Source organism: Carassius gibelio, chromosome B16, assembly GCF_023724105.1.
Source record: "Carassius gibelio isolate Cgi1373 ecotype wild population from Czech Republic chromosome B16, carGib1.2-hapl.c, whole genome shotgun sequence".
Classification (NCBI taxonomy): domain Eukaryota; kingdom Metazoa; phylum Chordata; class Actinopteri; order Cypriniformes; family Cyprinidae; genus Carassius; species Carassius gibelio.
In genome coordinates, this window is record NC_068411.1 from 26653883 (window position 1) to 26670858 (window position 16976).

General features: G+C 35.6%; 1 protein-coding gene across 4 annotated transcripts in view; it reads right to left on the reverse strand.

The window, feature by feature from the left end:
- LOC127974705 (oxidation resistance protein 1) overlaps positions 1–16976 on the reverse strand; it is a 129719-nt gene that overhangs the window by 36045 nt on the left and 76698 nt on the right. For all 4 annotated transcript variants that reach the window (XM_052578164.1, XM_052578165.1, XM_052578163.1 and 1 more), the window contains one exon: positions 2537–2619. In XM_052578164.1, coding sequence (XP_052434124.1) covers positions 2537–2619 — 83 coding nt within the window. The remainder of the gene's footprint in view (positions 1–2536; positions 2620–16976) is intronic.

Below are 16976 nucleotides of genomic sequence, written 5' to 3' on the forward strand. Positions count from 1 at the left end.
AATGGAGGCAGTTTCTCTGAAAGTGTCCCAAAATGAAAACACTGTCATCATTTACAAATAATTTTTTTAACTGCTTTTGCTTATACAATTAAAGTCAATTGGATCCAAATCAACACTAGACCCCACTGACTTTCAGTGTACAAATAAAAACAATAAATCCACAGAAAAAAAAATAGCATACATGTTTGGAATGACATGAGGGTGAGAAAATGATGACAGAATATTCATATATAGACTATTGGCTGGGCTATCCATTTAAAGATGATTTGTATGTTCAGGGTTACACATCATTTCCAATAATTATCCAAGCATCTTCTCAATATCGCATCCATCACTGTATCTTTGTTGTGGTGTTGTGTGGTTTAATGTGGAAGACTGCAAGGCAAACTGGAAGACCATCTCTCTCATGTTAAACCCCACACACCCCTCATCAACAACTGCCACAAACAGCCTCATGACACTGTTTATGCCCTGTGACAAATGCCCTGCTGTCGTCTTGCACACTTTTCACGCTCTGCGGAGGAAAACAAAGGCCCTGTCAATCACCTTCGGCCGACAGAGACGGATCTTCAGCGTGTGTTGGGGGAGATGGGTGTCAGACACCTGATCAGATCCGAGGGGAGAGCAGAAGCGTCTGGAAACAGAACCGTGACAGCAGAAGCAGCAGCAACAATGCTGACTCTGATGAACAGAGCACATCAACTACACCAGCATCCAATCCCACAGCTACCCGATGCCGGTTCTGAACCAGATCTGATGCCCCTTTTCCACCGATAGTGTGCTGGTGCCTGTCCAGTTAGTCTTACAACTGTATGAAACGATAAACTGCTCTGAAATTGTATTTGTTATAAATGTAAACAATGAGTAGAGGAACTCATGATATCAAAACAATGCAGAATTAAATGATCAAATCAAAATGACACAATTTAAATTTTTCACAATAGCTGATTAGTCTACTAGAAGTCTACTACTTTTCTTTAAATACGTTTATATTCTTAATTTATATTATTATTTTTTTTAGCAGCAATGCTTTCCATTAGCAAATTGACAGTTTGCTCGCTTTACATTTAAATTTCTCATAAAAGTGGTGAATTAAATTAGTTAATACTTTATATATATCAACGTTCAACAACATTTAGGGTCAGTAAGATTAATAAGTAATTAGTTCTTTTATTCAGCAAGAATGAACTGAACTGAACAAAAAACAAGTACATTTAAAATAGATTTGTATTTCAATTAAATGATACAAATATTCTGAACATTCCATTTAGCAAACAATCTGGAAAACGAATTGGTTTCCACAAAAATGTTAAACAACAAAACAGTTTTCATAATAGTGAATAATGATAATAATAATAAGAAATGTTGAAGGATCATGTGACACTGAAGACTAGAGTAATGATGCTGAAAATATAGCTTTTCCATTACAAGAATAAATGACATTTAAAAATACATGAAAATATATATGAATAACATTAGACGATATTGCTATTTTTAATCAAACTATATAGACAAAAGAAACCTGTGATATAAAAAAAGATTCCTAATGAAATGACTTTAGATTAGGGATGGATCACCATGCTTGACTAGTCTACTGTGCACCCAAATACTAACTAATCGAATATGAAGATTAACTTATAAACATATTTAGTTTTAATATTTTTAGAAACAGTGCTTTCAATTGCATAATGACAACATGCTGTGCTTTTTAAAAAAATGTATTTAAAATCATTGATTAGTCAAATCGAGTATTCATTCAGGTAGTCCTGACTAGTGGGCATTGCACATCTCTACTTTTAACGTTAACAAACCCGTAAGATTTGTAAACAACACGGTGTCCAGGTCAGTTTAAACATGGGCTGTTTCTGAGAGACTTCACCAGATTCTCTGACTGAGCGCTGGCTCCGGCATCAGCACCGGCACCGTTTTTGGTGGAAAAGCGGTATGATTCTAGTCTTCAGGCTAAATAACAGTTCTAGCTGCCAGCAGTTTCCTCTCCTCTGTCTCTTTCCACTTCCAGGCAGAACTCCAGATCTCCTCTCAACCCACATGCTCCTCTGTTACTAGGGAGAGAGCTGAGAAGCGTTGCCCGCAGCTGGAATTTGAGGGTCATTTCAAGAACATAACAAGCTGTTAAGACAGACAATCGAAGCTCTCTCTCTCTCTCTCTCGCTCGGCACACACGCTCGCCAAATCAATAGAAATGTAAACGCAGAGAGGAAGGTCATTCAGCAAAACTCTGCTGGAATGCATGCTGATAAAAACATTTGCATGCAGACCGGTGAAAATAAACAGGCTGATGTAAACATTCACTGCTTTGTGCAGCGTCTCTCCATCCTAAACGCTGATGGAAATACACTTGCTCTCAATTCATCCCTGTGGATACACATAGAGCCTTCGTGCAAACTCTCACAGAACACATGTCTAAAAGTCCTCATAGTAAACAGCACCGGGATCAGATCTGCAAGACACAAGCCTACAAACACACAGCACATGCACAGAAATAATAAGCAAAGGGATTGATCTTCCCACTTACAGAATACTCGATGGTGCCCTTCGGTCTCTGGAACGACATCCGCCTTCCATCCTTCTTCTCCGGTGTCTTCTTCTGGCCGGTATCTGAAAGCAAGCGAGGGAAGGTTCTCATTATGTTCATGTTCTGCTCTCCCCTCAGCTTGACACAAGCTGCCGAGCTCTCAGCCTCGACCGACGGCTCATCCGTCAACTGCGAGTGTGAACGAGCCAGAGAACGCAGCTTCTCTCTCTCGCTCTCTCTCTCTCTCTCTTACCCTCCCTGTCTACCTCCCTCCTTTCCCCACTGTCTCCCTCTCTTTCTCTCCCGCTCAGCACAATGACAGCTGATGTGTCTTCACCTTGCAATGCCTCCTGCTGCTGCAAACGCCTTAACAGACAGAGACCACCCTGACCTCTGAAAGCGAGAGACAGTGAGAGACGTAGTGCTGCCACCTGACAGTATCATATTTGTGTTGTGCTGTGATTCTGTGTATCTTTGAAACTGATTTCAATGCCTGGCTTATGTAAAGCTATTAGGGCTATGTTATGTATTGGCACTGATTTTCCAATTCAGTACTGACATCAATTAAACTGGGTTTGCACACTTTGGTGCATTTTGATGCCCATAACTATAAGAGGAACAAAACTGTTGTGAGAACTATTAGATACGTTCAGGAAATTACTATATGTACTATATGGACCATATTACATATGTTAATCAAGCATGAAATGGTTACTACTGCTCAAAAGTTGGGGTTTGTAATTTTTTATGTTTTAGAGAGGACTCTTTACTCACTAATGCTGCATTTATTTTATCAGTGAAAATAGAAATATTGTAAAATATTTTACACTTAAAGGGGGCGATTTCAAGGTTTTTTTCCCTCTTTGGAGTGTTACAAGCTGTTTGTGAATGGATAAGATCCCTAAAGTTTTAAAGACTAAAGTCTCAAACCCAAAGAGATATTCTTTAAAAAAGTTAAGACTTGTGCACACCATCCTGAAAAGCCTCGTTTAAACCCCCCCCCCCACATGTCTACCATTACTGTTTGGGAAGACTTGCGTAACACCGCCCAAATATTTACGCAAAGAAAGAAGTAACTTTGATTCTCACTGTAGTATTGTTGCTGCCGCTGCCATGTTGTGGAGACGCTGTGTGTTTTGTTGTGAAAGCGAAGCTACTTTGTTTTACTTTGTCTAGTTGTACCCTTCCAAAAGAGGGTACAACTAGAAATCAGTGGTTAAGTTTTATTTACAACACTGTTCCAGAACAGCTTAAACTTAATATTTGTGTGTGTGCAACACATTTAACGGAGGACTGTTTGCTGAACCTACAATGCAATATTTAAAGGATTTGCCACTGATGATTCAAACACGAGTTTTGAGCAGTGTAAAATAGAGCTTGTTTTTTGTCGTTTCTCTGATCACAAAGGGAGACAAATGATTTCATGTTTACGTTCGCGATATGCAAAAGTCATTATAATTAGTTATTATGTCCCCACTGGACGCAACAAATGCCTCGTTTATAATGGGTTTTAATGTTTTTGTCTCATGCTGGGGGACAAGGCATCACAGTATCATAAGGGGCGTAACATTTCCGTCACATGGTTGAGAAATTTGGCCAATCACAATGCACTGGATAGCTGGCCAATCAGAGTACACCTCGCTTTTCAAAAATTAGATCTTTGTAAAAATTTCAGAAAGGTGGGGCATAGAGGAGAAACAATAATGTACAGTACTTGGAAAATAATGTGTTTTTTTAACCCTTTTAAATGCGTAAACACATTGCATTACACCATATACACAAAATAATGTTCTTTTTAGCAACGTCATATGACCCCTTTAAAAATAGGCCTTTTATTTTTTATTCACTTGATGCAAAGCTGAATTTTCAGCACCATAACTCCTTAAAATCCTTCTCATTTGATGATTTGGTGCTCAAGAAACATTTCTTATTAATATCAATGTTGAAAACAGTTGTGTTACTTAAGATTTTAGTGGAAATACATTTACATATATTACTAACCCAATAGTAAAAGTGAAAAGGCATAGATTTAAACTAAAAGATCAATATCAGATCATTCAAATGCAGTTTGCAATCATCAAACCAAAATGTATATCCAGCATCATAACTAATGTGTAAGCATATAGTCTTATGGGTGTGTGTGTGTATGTTCAGGATTATGAGAGCAATGTTAGCAATTCCCCCACATGATCACTTTGCTTCATGTGGTCCGTCCGTCTTCACATTAACATTAACTCCAGAATCTAATAGGTTCTGCACTTGTGACAGTGTGACATAGAGATGCTCGGCTGTGCAGCCATGAGTCATAGTCGTTCTGCTATTTCTGTGCTCACACCAAAGAGACGGCAGCGAAAGAAACCAGGCCAGCGCACGCACTGATACGAACGCTGATCTTTTATCCAGCACCTTCATGCCTCTGTTTGAGAGCGTAACCTGACCAACAGTGACAGTGGCTGATCTCTCTGTATTTACAGTACATGTCTCTGAATAAGACGTCTCATATAGAGCGCCTCCGAAATCGAGTTTTATTACTCTAAAACACATTGTTGTGACATTTACAAAGCAGATCTGCACTCATTCCAAGGACGAAGTGCGATTCCCACATTCAGAGACATAAACATAATTTCTTTCTTATTTAGTAAACAGTATGGTTATTATTGCTTGTAATTAGGTTCAGATATTTGGAATTTGATGAGAACTGAAAAGAATTCTGCAGTTTTCCTTCCTGTATTGACATGTTTTGAAATGAAACAGGAAGTCCGGGCAGAACGTAACTAAAGGTTTAATAAAATAAAGTAAAATAAAAAGTTTACTGAAGCATTTTGAACATATTACTTCCTTTTAATATACGTCTGTACTCACACTATACACACACAGACTCATTTATATGTGTGTACTGTGTGTATACATTTATTTCATGTCTTGAGCATCTTTCAAGCTGCTTGAGATTGAGAGTTTAACATGTTAAACTAATTCATTAGTTATGAAAAAGAACGCAATTAAAATATTTTACTGCAGTTAATGCACTGGCCCTGCCCCCAGACCTGTACTTCATCTTACATTTCATACAGCTGACTGTTGACAAATATGATGCAGGATAACTCCATAAATGCGGTTATGCTCTAAAATTCAAGATTGGGGCAAAAATGCTCCTGTATGAGTTTTTGTCTCATTTACATGATAAGGGATATCACACAGGCAGCGAGAGCAATCACATTAGTGCTGTTTGTACAGAATATATCGAGTGCAAATGTGATTTTATACAACAGTTCAGTAAATACTGTTATATTTTAAACTTAATATTGTGTTTTTGCTAAGTTTTGCCAAAAAAAAAAAAAAATCTATAAAGCCACAGCGGAATCGTTGTGTGTCTGTGATCAACACAGCGGTGTTTAGTTTCTGAATGAATCTGCGTTTTCAACTAATCAGGTGAATCAATGATTCAAGCACATTCATAAAGAGAGCCATTCAGGCCCTGTCCCAAATAGATCACTTCTTGTGCACTTGAGGTCTTACGGACTTACAATGGCCGCCGCATGCATGCTTCTGTTAAGTCCACAAGACCCATTTGCCTTTAGCGTTCAAAGGATGCTCGCGAGCGCCCCCTTTGAGGTCGTTATAACATTTTTTTTTTTTGGCAGAGAAAAAAAATTATTTCACAGAAATGTCAAAACTGATGTTCTGTATAAAAACATTAAAAACTAATTGATGTTTATTTAATCTAAAAAAAAAATATTTTTTAAATGACTCTGACTAAATAGAGAATCTACTAATGGTCTATAATTAATATAATTCATATTTTACAAGACCCCAATAATAGATCGCAATAATATGCTAATGTCTGTGTGCTCCAGTACAACAGCAGTGACAGAGGAATGAGTCAGAGAGAAAAACACAGTGAGCAAACACACACAGCAGAGATAAGTTCCATGAAAAAAGGAGAAATTGTCTAGAATTGAACCCTCACATGTGTGTGTATATCGTCTGAACCAGGCTTTTCACACACTGAGATAAGAGCTGCCACATCGAATCTAAGCAAAGAGCCCAATGTGTGTCTGAGAGACACCAAATCCATGGTCTCTGTGGCTCTGGATGGACACTGGCCACACAGAGAATGTTCCAGAGACCATGGATTTGGTGTCTCTCCATCAACAAAATATGACAAATCTCTTGAATAAATATGCATTTGTTCTCAGTACTCATGACATACTGAGTCTGTTCATAAGTCCAGTGAGCTGCACTGCTTTCTACATAAACAGCTCACTGTGTTTTGGAACACAGCATTGTACTGTGGCTCACTGATTATCTAGCGTTTTGTGCTCTAAATATAAAAGTCTCTGCTAATGAGAACTAGCGTTCAGTGGTCACATAACACAGGTGGGAAATATGGGACAAGGCCACACGCTGTTCTCTTTTTCCATTCAGTGGCCAAGAAAATAATATTATTCTTGACCCAGATACATTTGTAACATTTAACCTAGTTTGTCTTCAAATGTAACACTAATTGTGCATGCACATTCACTAAATAAAAAACAAAAACACGTATACATCAGACTTTTGATTTTAAGTAAGTAAAAGCTCTCAAAAACAAAGCTGGTTTTATGCTAATGGTATATGTCCTTTATATATCTTTATAATACATTATATATAATAATATATAATAACATTTTAAGCATCACAATATTTAAACAAAAATACACAAATGAATATATTATTTTACAAGAGATTTTACTTTTTTTATGAGTATTTCTAATAAAGGACACATTAAGATGACAATATGACAAAAAGTGAGAGTAAAGAAACATTTACATCGTTAAAAAGAATTTCTATCTCAAATAAAAGCTGCATTTATGTATAAAGGCATTTGAACTTTCTAATAAAAAAATACAATAAATATAAAATATATACAGTTTTAAAAAAGCAGCGTAACTGTTTTCAACATCGATAATAATAAGAAATGTTTCTTGAGGAGAAAATCGGCATATTAGATTATATTAGAAGGATTTCTGAAGGATCATGACACCAAAGACTGAAGTAATGATGCAAAAAATTCAGCTTTGCATCCAATGAATAACTTACTTTTTAAAATATGTTATAATAGAAAACAGGTATTGCAAATTGTAATAATATTTCACAATATTCATGTTTTTACTGCATTTCAGACCAAAACTGCAGCCTTAGTGAGAATAAGAGATTTAAATAAATAAATAAACTTAAACTTTTGATAGGTGAAATTCTGTTAAATGTCTTCAGCTTCTCTCACATTTTCAAGCTGCATGATTTGAGCTATCATTCACATCTGCAAGGTATCTCAAACAGTGCATGTTGAATAACAAAGCAAAGTTGAAGAGTCATGGAGGGGATAGACATTACAAACCTGACACTGCAATCAAAGTTGAAGAAAATGTATTTTTATGTATTTGTTGTGCGTTTCTTATTTGAGTGTTGTTGTCACACAAGGATGCAGAATGCATGCGACTAACTTCAGCGTGACAGAGAAAACAACCAGCCTTGTGTTAGTGGCAGCTGCAAAGACCCGGCGGATGTTATTCTTAGACCGCTCTCATTTACTGCTCAGAATGGTGCTGGAAACAAGTGCCCCATCATAATAAGCAGGTGGTACACACACACACACACACACACACACACAGAGAGTGCTGGAATGAGAAGACTATGGCTGTGTGGAGACTTTGTTATTTGCCGTGCAAAGCTCTGCTTCATTTTAACAACAATGAACAAACAATCTGATTCACTATTCCAAGCTTAGTCTTAAAGGGACAGTTCACCCAAAAAGAGCCTCACATCATTCTAAATGAATGTTGTCACAAAAGGAGAAAAAACTGCTCTTTGCAAGAACATGAGGATGGGCAATAACAATATTATTATTTTTGATTGATATTCCTCATACATTAACACAGACCTGTACTAAACAAGGCATATTTACTGATCTTTCAAACAAAGCAACATACTGTAAATATATAAAGGCAATTGTGTGACAGCATTCGCTGCAGAGGATGACTCAACTTATATAATGCTGAGATACTTGACACGCTCTCTTGAAGTGAAGCCGTGTTCGACATCCAGCAACAGATTCGAGAAGCATGATGTTTGCAGTGATAGTGTAACAAACAGTCACACTGTCCTAGTATGAACTATATAACATGCTATTCTGACTGTAAAATGCATGCTTATTTAAGTTCTGACACTTAAAGCTGAGACGCCTTACGAACCTCATGTATTAGCAACATATTACTGATAAGAGTGCGCATAACAGTGGCAGTGCATTATGGAAGCATATGGGTAGCAATATTCAATTTGGGATGTAATATGCAAAATGACAATGCAATATGTAAAATGACAATGCATTTCTGTATTTACATTTACATTTTGCAATACATTTGTGCAACGTTTGTTGCAAAATGAAAATTAAATTACATAATTTTCATTTTCCATTTCATACACCAGTTTTAATGTGTAAAATTAATACTAATTTTAACGCTTTATAAATTGCTAAATTAAAATGAAAATCTATTATAGATATTATTACATATGTCTAACATGTTCAAGCAAAAACTGTGGCAAAATTATCATTTAAATGCTATTTTTCTTAAATGCATTAACACTCACAGTCAAGACACTTATGATTGCATTCTCATTCAATGTCCTGCAATGAATGTAGCAAAATTCAATGTTCACATTGAAAATGAATTCTGAGCCGATCACGTGTCCGCCCCCTCCCGCCATGTCAATCACCGTGTGATTCAAATCTCAAGAAGAGGATTCAAGTGAGAGAACATGGACAAGACAGTTGGTCCATGTACATTTTGATCATTTCGGTTTATGGCTTCAATATTTAATTCGCACTTGTGGGCGGAGCTGAAATGCTGCTTTCATCTGATTGGTCGAATCACTCCATCCTTCAGCTCGGTCTTTTCATTCTTTCAGGCAGAATAAGAGTCAGTGCGAGTGAAGCACTGTAATGTCTGAAAACACCGCTCACTGTTAATTAGCATAATATTTGAATCAGATGTAGCTGGGCACATAATTTGTGTGTATGAAATGGCAAATGAAAATTATGTAATTTAATTTTCAATTTCATTTTGCACCGAAGGTTGCATAAATGTATTGGAAAATGTAAATGTAAATACAGAAATGCTTTCTTATTTTACATATTGCATTGTCATTTTGCATATTACATCCCAAATTGAATATTGCTACCCATATGCTTCCATAGTGCATCATGTTTTTTACATTTAAACACACATTATGTAATATAATCACATGATTCGTGTAATCTGATTTCTGACTAATTCTTATGATTATATCTGTTTCAGATATGAAACAGGAAAAGAATTGCGTGCAATCACACTTTGTCATTACTGGGAGGGGAAGTTGGCACACCCACTTCCCACTTCATCACTCTCTTTACTAAATTTCACTCATATTTTTCTGGTGATATATTAAGAAAATGTTGTTTTATTTTTCTCTTTGAGATTGTTATCAGTTTAGCCTTTTTTTTTGCACTAGAAAAAGTCACAATTCAGATTTTCATGACCATATTCCATCCCCTCTCTGAAACTTAACATTTACAAGGGCTACTGTCCCTTTAAGACTTCTATAATAACTGAGACTGCTACATTCAGACTGTAGCATTATTTTAAAACCAAATTCATTTTGAAACCAGCTTAGAAAATTATTAATTTCTATAGCCATTTTTTATTTATGAATGTATAAACAAAATATTTATTTAAAAATAAAAATTATTATATAAAGATCCATATCAAACCATCATTATTATTTTTTTAAGGGAAAAAAAATCTTGAATACTTTCAGATAGAATTTTCCATAGTTTATTCAAAAAAAAAAAAAAAAAAAAACGCCTAAAAACTTTTTTTTTGTCATGACTTCTCACTTAAAACAGAGCTGCAAATATATGTGGAATGACCAAATGTAGCCAGTCATATGTTACTGTTAGATCTGACATCATAACCAAGATGATTTCTGAACAAGCTGTTATTGCTTAGTTAATGTTGTCCACATGGTACATCAGATTTACAATGATTCCCATTTCATCACATGACCCCTTTAGCAAAGGGAGAAGTAACGTGGCAAAGTTGCTCACTGAACCGAAAAGCTCAAAGTCCCCAGCAGTTGTCACGGCCCAGACTGTCACAGTAGCTGGTGTGTGTGTGAGTGTTTGCTAGTACTGCAGTTTGAATTCTGTGTCAGGGGAGATGCTGAACTCCACACGGCCTGTTCCTTTCCCTCATTAACACCCACCCCAGGTCAATTAATCAAACCCCGATCCTGTCAGTGACTTGGCGTGTGTCACCCGCACCAGAGCCTCTCATTAGCACTCACTCCAGGGTGACTAATCGCAGCAAGATCCCTCCATCCACTCGGTTATTGCTTTAGTGAGCACTATTTAGTTTGCAAATCAAATAAAGCAGTGGCTAAAGTCTGCCTGGTCTACACTGCTGTCGTGAGTTCAACTTTGCTCTTAATGTGAGTGTCTGAGAACCGCTGAAGATATTGGAGTTTGGTAGGAAGGATGAATAATGAATTGAACTGTTTTTGCTGATTAAAAACGAATCATTAATTATTAAAGTATTCGGTCAAAGAATATAACTAAAAAAATATGAGGAAAAAGGCAAAGGCTTTGTTTAGTGCCAGTAGTGTTAAAACAAAATATGTAAAACAGCATGCAATAATAAACTGCAGCTGCAGCTTCAATTTAGCTAGTGGCATTGAGATCAGATGATTCATTTAAACAAGGCCAGTGCAAAAATATTCAGCGATTCATTTACAGGTTCTATGCACATCATATAAGAAAAATCTATAATTTTTTTTATATATATTTATATAATTTATTATTTATATAAAAAGGACAATGTACATGAATCAACATTAAAATAAATGTAAATTCACTCAAAATAACCAAAAGGCTCATTTTCGTTCCTTTAAAAAGAAAATGAATGAGAACACAACAATATAAGCTTGGAATATAAAGCTTGCTAATATGCGGCTAAATAGCACATATATAAAGCACATAAATAATATAAGTACTATATATGTGTGTGTGTGTGTGTGTGTGCGTGTGTGTTATAAGTATACTACAAAAATAGTAGTATGATAGTATGCTATTTGGAACATATGCCTTGTGTTCCAGATTTTCATGTGGGAGATATGCTGCATGATTTCTAAGACACTTTCTAAAAAATGACAGGTAAAAAAACGAGTCGTCTTCAAATTTATTGGCATGAGTAAAGGGTACATTGGGATGAGATGTGACATCTAGCTTAACACTTCCCTTCAGCAGAGACGCTTTAACTATTCTTCATCTCACTGCATGTGGCAGCTTTAGTGCTAAATCCATATACTCCATTGGGAAAGCAGGACAAATAATGCAGGTCAGGGAAAAAAAAAAAGCCCCAGAGCGCAGGCTGGAGCTGAAAGATCAGCCGCTGTGCTGCAGGTAAACCGCTCCCTCGTCTTTGACGCACACCAGGCATGGATGCTTAGACTGAATTTAAAAGGTTATTGAACAGAGGGCAAAGTTTGATCCGTTGAGTGTCAACCCTTCCTGCTACTTTAGCATTTAGTCTAGACAAGTGCAAAATAAACACCGCTGGGGCCACAACGCTTTCGAACAATCAATGAAGTTCAAAGGTGATGTCGTCAATGCTAATGTGTCATTTGCCTTTTGGCTTGCATCCAAGTTCCAAACAAAACAGAAAGTTATCAAATGAGATTCATTTATTGAACATTTAATATGCAAAATATGCATTTCATCTTCTTTATACATGTCTATGTGTCCAGTGCTGATAAAATGATGCTCACAGGCTAAGTTTGAGCTATTTTGAACTTAAATAGACTTTATAAAAATAAACTTTATCTGAAATAAAGTAAAAGCATTAAAAAAAGTTAACTTATTTCAGTTCGTGGTCAATATAACACTTATTTTTTTATTATGTTTAACTTGATGTACAAAAATAAGTGTCACTGAAACAAACAAAAATGAATAAAAACTACATAAACATAAAAAAACTAGAATAGTGTCCTAGGACAGGTAGATTTACAGATAAAATCAGCACGCCATGCCACGCTAGCTTCAGTTCTACCTGTTTTGGCATTCACACATGACCTCTTGGGTTGTCACAGCACAGTACTGGCTAATGTGCCGAGGAATTAGTCTTAACTCAGTAATGAAAACACCCACACACCCCATTCATCTTTGGGGGTGATCTAGAAAAAAGCAGGACGCGTCTTGTGCCTCCCACGTCCGTCTAAAGCCAGTGCAGATGTATGCTAATGGACTCCCTGCGCTTCCAGCACGGCATCAGTGCGGCCCACTCATTCTTTAGACCGTTCCACTCTGGTAATGAGGGGCCAGAGGCGCTTCAGAAAACGCTGTGCTATTATTTCATTGTTTTGAGAGAGCATGCACATTTACAAATAGAATGACTTCTGAAATTCCAACACTGAGCACCGGGCTGATATAATATTATAGTGACTAATTAATGAAAATATCTGATCATGTTTATCATGATTATAATGACTACAAATATGAATGAAAATGATTTGCTTTAAATGTAAAAAATGCTAAATTGAAACACCCATCAATCCCCAATGTGTTTAAGCAATGCTTCATATTGCAATGCAGGAATGTGATTTCCTACAGTCAGTTACACGTTACACAAGGATGAGCTCCATTGGTTTTTATCTCGGTGTTTTTTAATCCATTTATGCAAATGAGCTTACATGGTGCTATCAGCATTGCACCGCTTTGATAAGTGTTAAATGGTAAGGACAGCAATATTGTCTGCTGCAGTTACCCTTTTATGAATCTAACTGAAGGTTGTGGTGAACTGACGGTGCAGTGCTATTTCCTGTACTTTGGCAATTTCACAACACAGTCAAATCCTTGCATTTTACTCTTCTCTGGCCTACAACTGGGCTGTATGACCAAAAAAAATCTTACAGTATGTCAAGGTTTATTAATATACTATACACAGTTTGAGGTCGGTGGGATTTTTTCAAAAGAACATTAATACATTTATTCAGAAAGGACACATTAGATGAATTAAAACTTGCTATTGAAAATTCAGTTATTATTTATTCCACGAATAAGAACTGACTACTGAAAATTCAGCTTTGCCATCACAGGAAAATAATTACATTTTAAAAATGTAAAACACAAACCACTGTAGATCTACTTATATATCTACTGCAAAATAAACAGGAGGGCAAAGTCGCTACTGGATGACACGTCTATCATCATACAGCACATATCATCATGCCTCCCGGCCGCCCTCTGGCCTAATTAGTCCTTGCATTTTACCTGACACACAAGCCCACAGGAGTACATAACACAGAGTCTGCTGTCCATGCAAGAGCACTTGGGGCTTCTTCACAAAACTGCACTTCAGACATCATCTATCAGTGCCAATACAGTATGAAGGGTTCCTACAGAGTTTGACCAATAGAATTCCTTTGCTTTATCAGTTGGTTTGTGATTTTTTTTTAAATCAGTGAACATGAATTGAAAAATATTTCCTCATTATTTACATTATTCTAAATCTGCATGAATTTTTAACATCCATGTTATGCTAAATATTTTCTTTTTTGGTCACACTTTAGTTTACAGACAAATTCTCATTATTAACTAACCATTAACTACAACTTCTGCCTTAATAAAATCCTAATTTGCCACTTATTAAGAGTTAGTAAGGTTTAGCCAAAGAATAGGATTCTACGATCTAAAATATGGTCATGCTGCAGAATAATGTGCTTTATACTAATGAAAAGTCAATATGCTAGTAATATGCATGCTAATAAGCAACTAGTTTATAGTGAGAATTGCTATACCAACTTTGAATCACATTAATTATTTAAATTATTAATACAAGTGAATGAAGACTGGCCACATAGAATATCTGTAATTTAAAAAAAATAAAAAGTTGTGTGTCACACTTCACAACCAAGTGAAGCAACTGCAAACATCTACAGTTTATTAAATATAAAGTTAATATAAAATATATAGCCTATTTATGATCAAAACCAAGACAAATATATATTAGAGACATTTATGCACTTTTAATATATACATATATATATATATATATATATATATATATATGGGTCATTATACGAAAACGTGCCATTTCCCACTTTTAATGTTTGATTTTCAAATTTCTGTTTTGAAAATCTTTAAGCCCCTTTTTGGATTAAGTAGATCCTTACCTCTCAGGAAAATGTGCCGTGCCATCTCAGGCTATCTTATTTTTTTTCATTTTTTTCATTTAACTAATTTAAATGTGTGTTTTTGGTCAACCCTGTTACCAACATATTAATTACTTTTTGAAAAGGTTTTAAATACATGTATAGAACAAATCTGATATACTGTGGAAGATATACTCCCCCTTGTTACATTAAGAGTGTTTGTGAATTGAGAATATTGAAAGTTTTATTTTTTTAAGGGGATGAATACGTTCATTTCCAAATTACACTCTCCCAGCATCTTCTGTTTTAAGAAAAATGTATGGAAACAAAAATTAAACACCTCAATTCAATTTTGAGTGGATTATTAGCCTCTCTTACTAAACATTTACAATTAATTGATTACATTTTTATTTACATTTTTTAAGTTATATTAGAATATTATACAAGTAACAGGGTTGACACATCAGTTACAGGGTTGACAACAGCTACCGTATTGATTATACTGCTTGTTTGAGTTACAATTATGGTTGTAATGGAGTCTTAATTGGACATTCATAAACCTTTAATTCAACATGACTAATCAGCATATTATGTAGACGGCTCTATTGAGATATTTTAGCATAAAAATGATGAAAAACCGAAACTTATCTGTTTGCATGAACTTTAACTTTAAAATGTTTTAACTGTTGCCCCGCCTTCTACTTCTCAAACCTCATACTTTCTATGATATTGTGCTGAGAAAACACAGATTTACCCATTCTGTGTTGGTAGTGGCGTGTACCACAGTTTGCTTTGCCAATTGAGAAACTTGATTGGTAAACGATTTGCCAGAATATACCCTGACCCAGATCTATCCCGTTAGTGAAGCATTGGTTTCCACACTGGTTTCATTAAATAAATAAATAAAGGAAATTATTATTTTAAAAGATTCACGAATAAGAATCATCTGTTCAAGAATTGGATCGTGAACTTGCATTACCGAGCCAAAGATGATACTGAACATTTCGAATGAATAAAGAAGTTCATCTGTAAACCACATAAAGCTATTGTTTGACTTCATAAACCTTTATTTTATGCATGCTTCGTATGGATCTGTTGACTGAATGCATAGTGTGATTTCTAGGAGAATGTTTGTGTCGTTATGTGCTTGTAACGGGAAAAAATCAGTCGCGGTATTGTTTGAAATCCCCAAACTTAAATATTAAATTAATAAATTACATCAAAATAAAAGTAATCACTGGTAATCTAAAATAGTTTTCAGATGTTACTGTAATCTGATTACCCCTTATTTAAAATGTAATTTTAACGAAATACAGTTACTCATATTTTGTATTTTACATACGTAACGCTGTTACATGTATTTCGTTACACCCCAGCCCTGATTATTTATGATTGTGTAGCATACTGTAAATGTAAGTAGTTCACACGCCATCAAATAATCATACAAGTCACACAAGCTTGATTTATTTTTTGACAAGAAAACTTTTTCAAACTATTTGGATGGAGTGCATGTATGGAGAGTATCCCAAATGCAAACTGAAAAGCTTGTTAATTTATTGACTTCTCATAATAAAAAAAATAATGACTTTTGATTTATAAAGCACATTTATAAAACCCAATGCACTTGTGTGTATCAGTATAGATCAGTAACCTCAACATATTTTAGCCTATCTATCAGTAGAATAAATAAAAAAACATGATTTTTAGGGATAAAAACTGTAAAAACATGTATATTATGTATACTATTTGTAAGAAAAGTATGTCTGTTAAAATTCTCAGTCATCCAGGTCATAGTTATCCAAGAAGGGTTGGCTCAGGGGTGACAACCCCACAGAGGTTAAATGCCTGGCACTCCCCATCAGTCATTTAGAAATGAAGAAACCCCTTGGATGAGAGGCAATAGCTTCAAATATGGACGTACCTAGTCCAGTTGCCCTTGATTTAACCCTTCTTGTGTATACAACATGGGTAAGACACACAAAAGCGTACTTGGGAAAACCCTCTTACCCTGGAATGGTTACAGGGTTGACGGTAACAGGGTTGACGGTAACAGGGTTGACGAAAAAGGTTATTGCCGGCCATTACTAGCCATGAGGTATAGGTAATGACACTACATTACGTGCCTTAATGAGAGGCTTAAATATTATCATATATGTAAATTTTTAAATATGTACAAAAAACTTTTTAACATATGCTTTTCTGGTAACAGGGCTGACAC